The sequence below is a fragment of the Pteropus medius genome, unplaced genomic scaffold (assembly GCF_902729225.1).
Source record: "Pteropus medius unplaced genomic scaffold, Ma_sr-lr_union100, whole genome shotgun sequence".
Classification (NCBI taxonomy): domain Eukaryota; kingdom Metazoa; phylum Chordata; class Mammalia; order Chiroptera; family Pteropodidae; genus Pteropus; species Pteropus medius.
Genome location: NW_024354875.1, coordinates 6,502,673 through 6,516,538, shown reverse-complemented (window position 1 = coordinate 6,516,538; position 13,866 = coordinate 6,502,673). Strand labels below are relative to the sequence as shown.

At 41.5% G+C, this 13,866-nt stretch overlaps 1 protein-coding gene across 1 annotated transcript in view; it reads right to left on the bottom strand.

The window, feature by feature from the left end:
* The window catches only part of WDFY1 (WD repeat and FYVE domain containing 1), a 41,063-nt gene extending 27,474 nt beyond the window's left edge, over positions 1-13,589 (bottom strand). Inside the window, exon 1 of the mRNA XM_039855701.1 lies at positions 13,370-13,589. Within this exon, the coding sequence (XP_039711635.1) occupies positions 13,370-13,506 (137 nt within the window). The 5' untranslated portion in view covers positions 13,507-13,589. The remainder of the gene's footprint in view (positions 1-13,369) is intronic.
* Between the last annotated feature and the right edge of the window lie 277 nt (positions 13,590-13,866).

The window sequence follows — 13,866 nt, the reverse complement described above, 5'->3', positions numbered from 1 at the left end:
TAAATTACTGTTTACAATCTTGGACTAAAACATATTAAGACTAAATGCTGACACTGTATGTTTCCATTCTGACTGAAGTTCAAGATGAGTAAGACTGATCTATGAGGATAAAATCAGACTAGTAATCACCGCTAGGGGAGGACAGAATGCAAAGCAAGATGAGGGAACTTTCTAGGGTAATGGCAAAGCTCTGGGGAGTTGGTTACGTGGGTGTATGCATTTGTCAGAACTTGCCCGACTATACTTAAGATCCGCACAGATTACTGTAAATGATTAAATTGCAATAAAAGAAAACAAAGACTAGATGTTGACCTTCGTTCATTCAAATAAATAAATAAGATGACCCAGCAGCACAGTGGGTGTGATGCCATTCTGCATGTGAACTGGATACAGGCCTTACTGTAAGAGCAGCCATTTGTACAACATGCCCTGTCTTCTGGCCACCGCTTCTGATCGTAATAGAATCTTTGCCAAGCTGAGCCACTCAGAATTTTTCTTCACATCCCATTCTTGATCACAACTGGCTAGACCAGAAATGGCATCTGATCCTAGGTGGATAAATCAGTTCCTTCCCTGGGAAACTGGAAACCAGGAGCAAGAGAAAAACAGATGAGTATATCTCCAGTAGTTGAAATGGTTGTTTCTGGTCACATGTATTACAATTGGGAATGGAGAATATTCTATGCCCAAAAAAAAAAAAAAAAAAAAAAAAAAAAAAAGAGAGAAAGAATGAAGCAACGTATGGAGAAGCCGAAATGAGCTGAAGCCAGTCCAGGAAGAGTGCTTCGTGACAGTGGCTCATGACGCTGAGCTATTTCCCAAGACTTGGGTTCTGTGAGGCAGACACCCCAGTGTCCTTACCATAAACACCTTCAGCAGCTTAAGCCAGCCTGCGTTATCTCTGTCGTTGGCAATAAGCAGGGACTAATATACTATGTCTTCATGAGACACCAAGAGGAATCCCAAACACAGCCTCTTCGTTCAAACACCATAACTGCTTAAGCTCCTACATGGCAAGGTTCACAAGGCAAGAAATCAGGCAGACTTTTGTTTGTTTGCTTGTTTTTTGAGGTATTTATATTGTCACAAGTAGTTCTAGAAAGTAGTAGTTCAAATCCAAAATTAAAAGAGAGGAAGATTAGACTATAAAGCATGTATAACCAGATCTATGATTTTTAGTTTGTAATCTGACATCTTAAACCAAAATTTAAAATTCTTTGAGATAATGTGTAAACACTATTATTATTTGTGAGTTCTTGGTTACTGTTCCTAATTACTTGGCTTTCTACTCTCACAAACCTCAGAAGTTACAATTTTTCTTGATATGGCTCTTTCTAGTTTGAAACTATTTAAATCAAGTTGTAAAAAATATTTAATGGCATGGAGAAATATTTACAATATGATGTTAAGTGAAAGCCCTGTAGAAGACTGATAAGTGCAGTATAATACCAATTTCATTTTAAAATATAATCTGATCAAACCTCTAGATCCAACTACCAATTTATAGGAAACACAGAGGAACACAATAAACATCACCACGGGTGCATTCAGCAAAAATCGAGTTTGCAAGAAAGTCTATAGACAAATGACCCAGTTTTTTTTCTACAAATAAATTTACAAGGGGTAAAAAAAATAGAGATGGAGAACCAGCCGATGATTAAAGAGGTTCAAGAGACGTATCAAGTAATCACAATGCATAATTTATTTGGATGCTGATTCAAACTGTTGAATACACGTATATCATTATGAAACAATTGAAAATATGAACAAAAAATATGAACACTGACTAGATCTTTGATGACATTAAAAATACTGTTCATTTACTTAGGTGTGATAATGGTGTTGTATGTTTTTTGTTTGTTTTTTTAGGAAGAAGCAATAATTCCTAAATGAGATGCTGGCCCTTGTTCTCTGTTCTCAGCAAACCCACCAGGGTCTGGCCCTCGTCACTCACATCACAGTGCAGCCCCTTCTCAGATGACCTGGTGGGCTCTTCCCTCTGGTCCACTTTGGGCACGTCAACCACCAGCTACAGCATCTCCCCCAGGAGCCAGGCATCCCCGATGCTCCTGCATGCAGTGCCCATCCTGCATGCAGTGGTTGGTTGTCTCAAATCAGGGAGTTGACTGATCACTTAATGCCTGTGACCTCCCAACCCAGACTCTGCATCCCAGTGCGCTGTGATCCTCAAGTGGCCCGAATATGGCGAACTCCGGGTACGACCGAAGCCCTCCTCTCTCGCCACCCTACCAAGGGCGTTTCTCTCCAGGTACGTTGCAGGATGAGTACCGTTTCAGCATGACTCCCAGAGCTTATAATGCTGATGCTGAGGCCTGAACTACTAACACAATATTGGATTTATTGGTTATATTCTATGTTACTTAACATAGAATGCTTATGGATACATTTTGTAGCTTATGTTCATCATAGGGGATAAAGCCAAAGGAGGTGTAATAGGTGAAAGGCTCGCTCCCCAGCATTAAACGGGCTCAAGGATTCTACTCCATGTCCAGAGAGAGTAGCAAAGGCCAGGACATTTGAAGTTCAGGGCATCATGCAGTGCCTTGTCAAGTTCACTGGCCTTCATTCACACACGGGATCACAAAGGGGTTAAATCTGCTAGCTACCTGTTAGTTCTTTTTTTTTTTAACATTCTAAAGAAAAGAATGCTGATGTATTTTAAAACTCTTCAAATCAACCCCAAAAGTTGTAGGTTATGAATGTGCAGGTAGCTCAATGGAGGACTCAGCGGCACATGCTCTTTCCTGTGTCCTCTTGAAAGACAAGCAAATTCAGATAGCAGAGAAGTCCACTGTGAGTGGGAAACCTTACAGGCTTGTCTCTTCCAACCAATCACCTAATCTGAAAAGTCAAATTTTAATTTCATGCAGCGTCAGAATAATATTTAAACTAGCCCGGGGTCAAAATGGAACCCACCTAGACCCCAGCACTTTTGAAGCACAATATTATTTCCTTTGGGGGACAAACATTAGTACTATGACTTAGTCTGTACGTGGCTGACACACTAGGAAGTTAGCAAGACTTAAATGATCTCATGCGGTGTTTCATTCGAAACTTGTTTACCACATCCAGGCTGAGAGAAAACCATCCTCTCTGCTTGGGAATCAGGTTCCAAATTAGGCACCTGACCTGGACAGTCAGCTCTACCTCTCACACCTTCTACCTGGGATTCCCTTCCTTCTCTTTTTCAAGACATATTCTTTCCCTTCCTTAGACAATGCATTAAAATCTCCTACATCCAAGATTAAATCAAAACAACGTTAAGTTTGACCCCTAACACTCCAGCACTCCTAAGAACTGAACAAAGCGGTATAATTTCTATTAAGTAATACAGGAATTTGTTTTGTATTGTCTTAATACATCGTTTAACAAATGGTTATAAAAACAGGCTTAAGTTGTGCTGCTTATTAAAAAGTCAACAAATTCCACAGACCAAAAAAATTACTATTCAGTAAATTGGAAACAAAATCTACTATTCAATAAGTTGAAAGCAATGCAATAATAGAGTTTCGTTAATTTACAGGAGCAAACTATTAAAAATTCCAGGATGATATTAATAAACCATACGAGCACTACAGTGTCAAGATCAGATGGTTTTATTTTCACAAAAAAAAACACAATATTTTCTGCCTAGATGAATATCTAAGCTGTTCTCTCCACTATGATAAAATAGCTTAACTTTTCCTTTAATATTGTGACTTTACACCCACTCACCTAAACTCATTTTATGTTTTTCTTGCTGCTTATACGACCCATTTTTCTAGTGGATGAATTTTTTTTTTTTTTCCGATAGTTCAAGACCATATCAAACTGAAAAGAAGTCTTCTCTTAAAACCAAAACCTTAGAACCATGTTGATTCTTTGCCAAGCTCTATTTTTAAGTTAAGTTAAAAACAATAGTCTGATATTTTTCCAAAAGGTACTTAGAAAGGAAATGTGTCATTTCTTTCAGAGCCTACATAATAAATGTTTTCCAAACTTCCCTACGCTACTGAAATCCTTGTGAAGGGCTCTACCATCAATATTCTTTGGCCTTCTAGTTAGAGAAGCACAGACTCACATAGTTCTACAATATTTTCCATGGAAACACAAAAAAAAGGAATCTGTATGTAAGGCAGTAATGTGTGATTTATACATAACTACGAACTTGTCTACCCATGTTTGATGTGGTAGATGACCCATTTATTTTTGAGATAAGTGAAATGCCGAAGTTGGATCGTAGTTCTATATTTTAATACTTCAAATTGAAACATTTTAAAAATGTACTGCTGTGCAGGGATAAACAAAGGAGTAGCTGAAAACAATAATAAAGTGCTATTTTGCAGGTTCTCGTAATTTTTTGCCAGCATTGTAAATTAGAACTAACTCTCTGGCAAGAATTTTGCTTTATATAGTGAGAAACATATTTCCCACCTAATAATAATAATAATAATGACAATGACAACAATGATAAATTGATTTCCAGGCTTGGCAAGTTATTCTGAAGAAATTATTTAATAAGAAAAAAAGGAATTACACATTAAACAAAATTCATATGAGTATTATTCAAAGGAATAAAAATTGGGAAAATGTTAAGTGATGAAAGAGGTTAATGACATATAAATTCAATAGCTCATACAGTCATTAAAAATAAGATGAAGAGTGTGGAGCTATGTGGAAAAAGTTTTGAAATGTTAAGTTTTTTTAAAGCATAATATAAAATGATATAACTAAATTCCATAACTATGCTGAGTCAGTCTGGGCAGGGCAGGTGTGGAGGCTGATTGGGACAGGTAGGAGAGAAGGTAACCTACCTGAGAGGCAGGCTCCTTTGGCTCCTCGTAGGGGCCCCGAGAAAAAAAGACTTGGAGCTAAGCTGAGAAGGAAAGAAGAGCAGGCTCTCTGTCCCCCACCCAGTAAGCATTTACAACAAGCCAACAATCAAACACCTCCTCATGAGCCAGCGGAAGCCATCCTCCACGAGCTTGTAGCCAGCTAACCCCCAAACATGTGAAAAAGACCAGCTAAGATCAGCAGGGCTGACACACGTATGCGTGAGCCTGGCTGTGACCAAAAAGACTGTCCAGGTGACCCACAGGCTCATGAATATTTGATAATACTTGCTGTTTTAAGCCACTGAATTTTGAGGTGGTTTGTTACATAGCAATAACTAACTGATACAGTGTCATCTGTTACAAATAGTAAACCTTTAAGAATACTTAGGAATCTGAACTTAAAAAATTAAAAATTGCCTTTGGCATTTACTGAATGCCAACGATTTCAAAGTACTTAGCAAACAAATAACTCTACTTAAATATTAATTGAAATGCAAGATCCTCACTTTGCGCAGATGCTAACTTGAAGGCAAAGAAACTGAAGAAATTACTGTAAAAGCATAAATGAATTATTACTCAAACGTTGTTCAAGATTTTTCATCCTGTTTACCAAGGATAATAATTCTGTATGTTCTCTTATTTTACTACAGTAGATAGATGAAAAGCAGACTAAAACCCACAGTTCTTATTTAAAATGCAGTATTTATTCCAGGAAGATTGATCTTTGATCTGCTCAGAGATATGTCTGATGATCAGAATAGGCATAGAGGCTCCTTTTAATTTCCTACAGCCCCTTTGTTGAACTCCCTCAAAGACTTGATTATAAGGAAGTTAAAAATATACTTTAGGGAATCACCCAATTTATAAAGCCTCATCTACTTAAGCTATAATACAGTAGGAGCAAAGAGAGATTCAAAGCAAGTACTTTCTTCTGAAAAGCACTGGTTCTCAAGCCAGGAGGCATCTGTGAGAGTCACGATGTCATTTTTAAATCTATAACTCCATGAGAACTTACATTTAGGTTCAGTTCATGTTCTTGTCCAGTATAATCACCTTGAAAATCATGCCCACACTTGGACAGATAGATTCTAATAGCACCCAAGTGTTTCTGCAAAATCACGAGGCCAAATTCTACCCCTCCGGACATATCAGCATTCTTAAAACCAGAACTCTTTAAAAATGTCTCAAAAAACAAACTAATCAACCCCAAACAGCTAAATTAAAGCAATTTAACCATCTTTAAATTATAAACTGACATATAAGGATTATTCAATTAATCAAATAAAAAGAAAATAGAGTATGGCATACATTACAAATTAAGCCCCAAGGCCAACTTTCTTTTAAACTGTGAGCAATAGTTTAAGTATGAGGAAATCTGATTTTCCGGTCACTCTTAGGGCTGCTGATACTATTTCATATCTTGGTAAATCTCCAAACATTTCTATTCTCTACAGAAAAGGATATTTTTCCTACTCTGACACCCCCCCCCCGCCAGGGGCTACAGACAGAAAAGGGGTAATTCTGATAGCCTGGATGGTTTCTATAACACTGAGATGTTAGCCTGAAATGAAGAGGAACAGGCAGGGTCATTAGTGCAAACTTTTTTAAAAAAATTATTAAACGTTATCAAACAAATAGCAATTTCCTTGCAGCCAAGTCTCCTGAACTCTGCCCTCTGAGTTCCTGCTTTGTTACCAAAGCAGAAAGAAGTCTTTCTGCTTTGGTAACAAAAGGGGAAAGCATGAGATTTTTACCAAATTAACTAAACTGAAAGGCAGAGCAAAACCAGACTCTTTTTATAGAGAATCAGATTGGCTGAAAAAAATTAAAATTTCCATCCCTTTCTACAGAATAGGGAGGAATGCAGGACAGCCTCAAGGGTCCGTGACAATGCTGACGCTTAGACTGCTGATTTTGTCACAAGCAGATTTTTTTTTATCCCTGGAGCAAGGCCACTTTTGTGGCATCTGCACCAGAACCTAAAGGAATGTGCCTCTTCTGAAGCCAGACGGCTGCTTTTCTACCTGCAGATGTTTCCTTTCTGCTCAAAAACCATCCTGCTATCTTTTCACTTAGCAACAAAATGATTTTCTGTGGTCTCTGTGCCACAGAGACCAGTAAAACCATCGGCCTCTGAAGAGCAGTAGTCATCTGGACAGGATGGAGTTAATGCAGGATTTATGCAACACTCACTGTTTCTTAATTAGCTTAAAAAAAAAAAAAAAGGTTCAAACTCTAGCCATAGCTTGAAAGTCTTGAAACACAAGGTGAAACTAACCTCGAAGAGGCAACAGTTTGACACAGAAAGGAAGAGTAGTCTGTTTTTTTTTTAAACTTCCACGTCTACTGCTTCCTTATTCCTGCAGGATTATTTATCGATTCACTTAAATTAACCTTAACATTTGAGAGACCACTGAACGTCGCCTTTCCTTCTAGAAATATGGAATTTTGGCAAGTGCTACAGAGAGGGTGCCTGCGTGATCAGCTGCCCATGAAGACCCTGGGTACTAATCTCTCATGAGCTTCCTGGGAGACCACCTCACACGTGGTCAGAACTCAGTGCAGGGAGGAAGGACCCACCTCCTGTGTGACTCTAAGGGGCGAGGACTCTTGGAAACTCCGGTCTGGTCTCCTTGAGACTGCACAGGTTTTGTTTTGTGTCCTTTTGCTATGATAAGTCATGACAGTGAGGACGACCATACGGTGGCAGTCCTAGTGAATCAACGAACTTGGGGGTGGTCTCGGAGCCCCCTAACACAGCAGGGCAAAGATTTTATAGCGGAAAACTAATGACTGATGTGACTTGTGAGTGAACAAATATGGAAATGATGAAAAGGCATGACTCAACGACAGGTCTAAGAACTTACGTCTCTAAGCACCCCCCAAATGCTACTGTGTCTTATTCAGACAGGGCAATTTTTATTTTATTTGCACACACACAAAGACATACACAAATATACCCAGTAAACAGAGACATCTTTAGCTTTTGATGGGACTGAAATAATTACATGGAAACTAAAAGAGAATGAAAATAATAATAGCCGAAACACCAGTGCTTTCTCTGTGCTGGGTGCTGTGCTATGTGCTTTACGTATATTAATTCATGCATTACTCACAAACCCCTATGAGCTAGGTGCTATTATTATCTCCATTTTGCAAATGAGAAAACTATGATACGGAGAGAATAAGTAACCTGCCTGATGTCACATGGCTGGGATTCAAACTCGGGCATTCTGGGCCCAGAATCTGTTCTTAGCTATGCTATAAAAGGAAAAAGTTTGTAACGACAGAGGAATAAAGGCCGCCCGGGCCGCCGCCTTCTCACTTCTTCACTCATCAACACAGATTAAGAGTCCACTTTTAGGCACTGCACGACAACAAAAATAAAGCAGTTAGCACCCTGGTTTTCTGGATAAACTATTGACTTCCAGCTATGCCAGGTTTCCTAAGCATCACACTTAAAAAAAAAAAAAGAACAACTTGCTTATTTAAGATTGTTTCCCTGTGAACAGTTAGTAGATATACAACTTTCCCCTCAAACCCTCTTATGTTTAGAAATGTCTTAAGGAGAAACAAATATATTAAGGTATAACAACGACAAAAAAGATGATGCTACCAAAATGGTTTTAAAGTTGGTTTTCTGTAATCTTTATTGTTTGCCAGCCTAAGTAAAACATCGTAAGATGTTTTAAAACACACAAGATGTCTCTGTTTGACTTAGGCCAGGTAAAATTGAGTTTCTCGCAGAAATCAATCTTGGCTCTGAAGCAATAAATAGTATAAACACTCTCATCTCCAAACTCTATTTTCCAAAAACGAAGACAGCAGGCCTATGGCCTTAACTTATTTATAAGTCTTTATAACAAAGTTTTCGCCTTTTAAAAGTTCTATCCTTCAACCAACTGACGTATAAATTTGTGGTGCATTCCACAGGAAAGAAGTTCAAAAGGCAACTGTGCCTAGGGAATCGGTTCCTGCTCCGTCACCACATTTCAGTTCTATTCTGAAAGCGGAGTCTCATTTTCTGTTTCCCCATTGGGAAAATGACGGCTACAGTTCAAATTCTGCAACTTACTATTCAGGTTATTTTATTTTTACAGTTTCCTGGCTAGAATATAGTCATACTTTGTTGAATCCAGAATTTGTTTTTAAACTTGACAAATTTATCATTCTTACGCTTTGCATGTTTAAATACTCTAGTTCCAAAGTGCAGGCAACTTAAAACTAAAGTTAAAAATACTGATTTAGGTTTAGTGGGAGCACAAAGTTTAAGCAAAGGAGCTTAGGGCATTTATTAGTCCACGGGATAGAAATGAACGCATACAAAAGATCAGCGCCCCACTGTCACCCCGTCAGAGCACAGAAACCCTGAAGGTTTCTGATTAGACCCTTAAGCTCCCTGCCCAAACCATGACCAGTAGACTCCAGGTGTGATGGAATTAAGCTCAACAGTCCCCAGTGGTGTAATACATTTGGGGGGATTATTTGTATTTAGGTCTGTCATATACAGTTTGGTTTTACTGGGAAGCAGGTGGGTACATGCAAACTCCAGGTAAATATATCCCAGAAGCTGACAAAACAAGTGGACAAAGTGTAAACAGTTGTGTCTCCTAGTGGGTCTACGCAGGCAAGCGCAGTGTCTAATCACTCGCCTTTTTTGTAGAGCAGTGGTTCTCAAAGTGTGGTTCCGGGACCAGCACCATCAACATTGGCATCCCTGGGAACTCCTCAAAAGCACAAACTCTCAAGGCCCACCCCAGACTTACTGAATCAGCACCTTTGGGTGGGGCCCAGCCATCTGTGTGTTAACAAGACCAATGTGATTCTGATGCTCGCTCAAGTTTGAGAAGCATTTTTAGAGATGAACAAGTGCACTGGCCCAGACCACGGTTTCTCAGCCTTGGCACTACTGACATCTGGGGCTGGAGAATTCTTTTTATAAGGAACTGTAATGTGCATTATAAAATGTTGAGTGGCATCCTTGGCCTCTACCTACTAAGTGCCAGTAGTATCTTCTTCCAGGAATGACAACCAGAATGTCTCCATACTGCCAAATGTCCCCTGGGGGACAAAATCCAGGCTGAGAATCACTGGCCTAGAGTTTAGAAAAATGGACACTAAATTCAGGATGACCCTCTCATTTTTCACTTTTCCGTTCACAATGCTCTCAGCTAGTTCTTACTGCTTTTAGTTTTATAAATGAATTAACTTCAGCTGGACTCTACTTTAAAGGTTAAAAGTTACTTTTCTTAGCATTAAAAAAGTTGTAAAGGTGAAAGCCAATTTTCTTTAGCCCTGAAAACTAGTATAAAGCAAGCAGTATATATGATTCATAGCAAAAAGTGAATCCTAATATTTTACTTACTGCCAGAGTAGTCGATCACTGACTGATACTGCCCAGGCTCAGTTTCTCCAAATATGTGGAAAAACTGGACGCATGGCAGAAAGAACTAAAGCCTCAGAGCCAGACCTGGGATCAAAATCTGTCCTATTAGTTACTATGGACAGTTACTTCAATGGCTTTGGTGCCTCTGATTTCTAAACTGTCAAATGTCCACAAATGTGTAGGATATGCAGACTACACATTCCATAACACTCCCAGCGAGACCTGGGACAGCACCTGCAATTGAATGCATTGCTATTCCTGCAGAAAAACAAATATTCATATTGCATGGAATAAACAAAGATTATAAATATCTCACTCAGGTCAAGTTTTAGCACCAATGAGTTTTCAGGCCCAATTTACAAAAACAAACAAAAAACACTTTTGACTTTTAGAATGTACTGAATTTTGGAACTGCTGTTAAGGGAAGGTACTATACCCACCTAACGGGGACATATAGGACCGGATGCAGTAACATACGTAAGGTCTAATTCTGTACTGACGCAGAGAAAAGATTTTTTAAAAGTTAGCTAGCTATTGTTATTTCTAAAGTACAAATTAAATTTTGATCATGTCATCTGTTTGCTTTGAACTATGATGGTTCCTCACTGCCTACAAAATAAAGACCAAATTCTCAAGAGTGGCCCACAAAAAAGGCCCTTCCAAAACTGGACACTGGGCCTTCCAGCTTTCATTACTCTCTCCTGCCATGGCCACCATACGCGTTGGCTTTGGTCCCCTAGAAATAACTGGCTCTTTATTCCCTCCTATTTTTTCCTCCAGCTGGAACGTGGATGCACATCCTCCTTTTTTCACACAGAAGTCTCCTCTATCCGATGGCATCTTCTCTAGGAGGCTTTCCTTGAACCCTGGTCCTCGCCCAAGGCCACTCGGTGTCTTCCCAGCAACCTGGAAGTGGACAGCCCTGGGCCATCTCTTCACTATACTGTCTAGCCCTCTGGAAGGTGATTTCGGAATCAGGTGTCTTTCCAGCCCACAAGTCTAGCAATAAATACTTGTTTGGTGAAAAAGGTGGTCAGCGTTCTATTTGTTCAACATGTTGGTTCTGTCAGGTACTTGGGGGCCACAAAAATCACTGAATCAGAAGTTATACGAGGGCAGGTACTATGGCTTTTGTTCTCTGTTTTTCTCAGGGGCCTGGTACTCAACGAGCACAGTATTTATAAATATCTGAATGAGTAAATAATGAATGATTGAAGAGTATGACACATACTTATGACTGTAAAAACAAACCACCACGATCAACAACCAGAAAAGCCCCATAGCCATATGCTTTCATTAATCTCATAAAATGTGAAAAAGGATGTCTTACCTTCAATGAAGTTCCATGGGCCTGAAACGTAATTTAAAAACCCAAGGTGGCAACCCTCAGTCATCTGCTAGGGCACCGCTGTGCCCGAGTGAAAAAAGGAGCACATCTAAGGCTCCCCGAGAACACTTTAGTCCCAGAGCAGCTAAGTAATCACGTCCCACAAAATATTTATCAGCACTGCTCCTGGACAGTAATCTCAAATAGCCAGCAATTTACCCCCACAAGCATGAGTCATGAATACAATATTCTTCTGGATAAACACAAAAAACTTTTATAAAGTGTTGTCCACATCTATGTTCATATCATGCAGATTCTGAACTTCGCCTCTTTTCCGCATTCCCCTCTTCTCCCGGGGCGCCCCTCTCTCTCGCACTCCCTTCCTGCTTACACACACCAAATCACTCCCTACCTCGTTTGAGGCCAGAAACTCGTAAAGCAGCAGCAGGGAGAGGCCACTGCCGGCTCACAACAATCTAATTTGGAAGCAAAGTTCAGAGGTCAAACAGGCACTGCGGGCTTCAGGTTTTCTTTTCCCATTCAGGACAGGCTCTCAAAGTTACTTATTTCCAAAGAGATAATTATGAAAGGCTGGTCACTATGCCTTCAGCTTTAAGAGAATATCAAGACCTTCCACATTCCAGAAAGGCTTTCGACTTTTGAATATCACCATTTAAGACCGCTCACTGTACCGAGGAAACAGTTCCACTCAATAAACATCACTCATTTCCTCCAAATTCCCACACTAAAGCACTAAGCTTTTAAACGTTTAGGGTTTTAAAAACGCTAAAATTTTAAACAAATCTCTCTCCAATCAATTACAGAGTCCTGAGAAGACCAGATTGCTGCAGTGGGGAGTCCTGGGTTGCCCTTCTGGCTTCTCTAGTTTCTCTGTAACTCTTGGGTAAAAAGAAAATCGGATCAGGTCAGCGTTTCCCAAAGTACAATGGGCATTCAGTGCAAGACCTTAGTACAAGAGATGACTTCAGATGCACACAGATTAACATGTTTAGCTATCAGTTTAATTCGTCATGGCAAATGATATTGGTTTTCCATTAACGGCGGAAATATAAAATGTTCTCTAAAATATAAGCATCTAAGACTTTTTTTAAAAAAAAAATGGGTCGCTTTTATTAAAAAACAACAACAAAACAACAAAAAATAGTAAATAAGAGTTCAGGTGGTTCTAGTAGCTGTGGAAAAATAAATGATCTAGAGACCTTGGTGTTGCGCAAGAGAGGTAGGTGTACAGCCCGGAGGGAAGAGAGCGAAAGCCCTAGAGGTTTGCTGCTTAAGGGGACCGGGGCACCGGGATGCGCGGTAACTGGCCGCACGTCCTCCTGGCTCTCAGGGAAGGGTTGGAACAGGGAGAGCCGAGAAACCCCCCAAAGGTCGGGACGCCTCCAGCTCTAGGCGACATCCCACAAAAGAGAGGCCCGGGCGGGGGTCCGGCTGAAAGGGGCGAGGGCGGAGCTGGAGGGGCGCGGCGGGAAAGCGAGTCAGGCTAGAGGGGCGCACTGGGACCGAGGGATGGGGCGTTCTCCGGCTGGCAGGGTGCCGGGGGTCAGGGGTCCAGGACTGGAGGGGCGTGGCAGGGACCAGGGTCCCAGATGGGAAGGGAGAGGCAGGGGTCGAGACTGGAGGACTTGCGGGTGGAAACTAGGGGACCCAGCCGAGAGAGGGGCGCGCCCAGGGGGCCGTGGACGCCCCCACGCAGAGAGGGACTGGGCCGCGGACCCTGCCGCCCTCACGGCCCGTCGCGGGCGGGAGGACTGGCTGCCCCTGTCGCGCCTTGGCCCGCGCTCGACCCGCCGGCCCCACCTGTCCTCGCTGGCTGTGATCACGCCGTCTTCCTTGGGGATGAGCAGCGCGGTCGTGACGGCGTCCTGGTGCCCCTCGATCTTGCTCAGCAGCACCGGGCGGCTGCTCTGCGGCCTGGAGTGGATCTCGGCCGCCATGTTCGCGCGGCGGCGGCGGCGGCCTCCCGGGCGGGCGGCCCATCAGCTGACGGCGGGGCGGGCGGGGACGCGCCGGTTTCGCTTGGGCTCCCGGGGCCGCGTGGGAGCTGCGCCGCCGTAAACTCCCGAGTACTGCCGCCGCCCGTATTGCCTAGGGAAGCCGCGCAACTAAATTTACGTGGACGGGAGAGAGCCACAGAGGACGCCTGCCGAGAAGAGGGGGAAGTTATGAAGGTTGAAAAAGCATTCACCCAAGAATAGATTGAGCAGTTGGGGAAGACGAATTGTCCCTCAAGCCAGAGCCTTCAGAAAATAATTATAATGATTGTATTCATCCTAAGAAGCCATTATTTGGAAGGC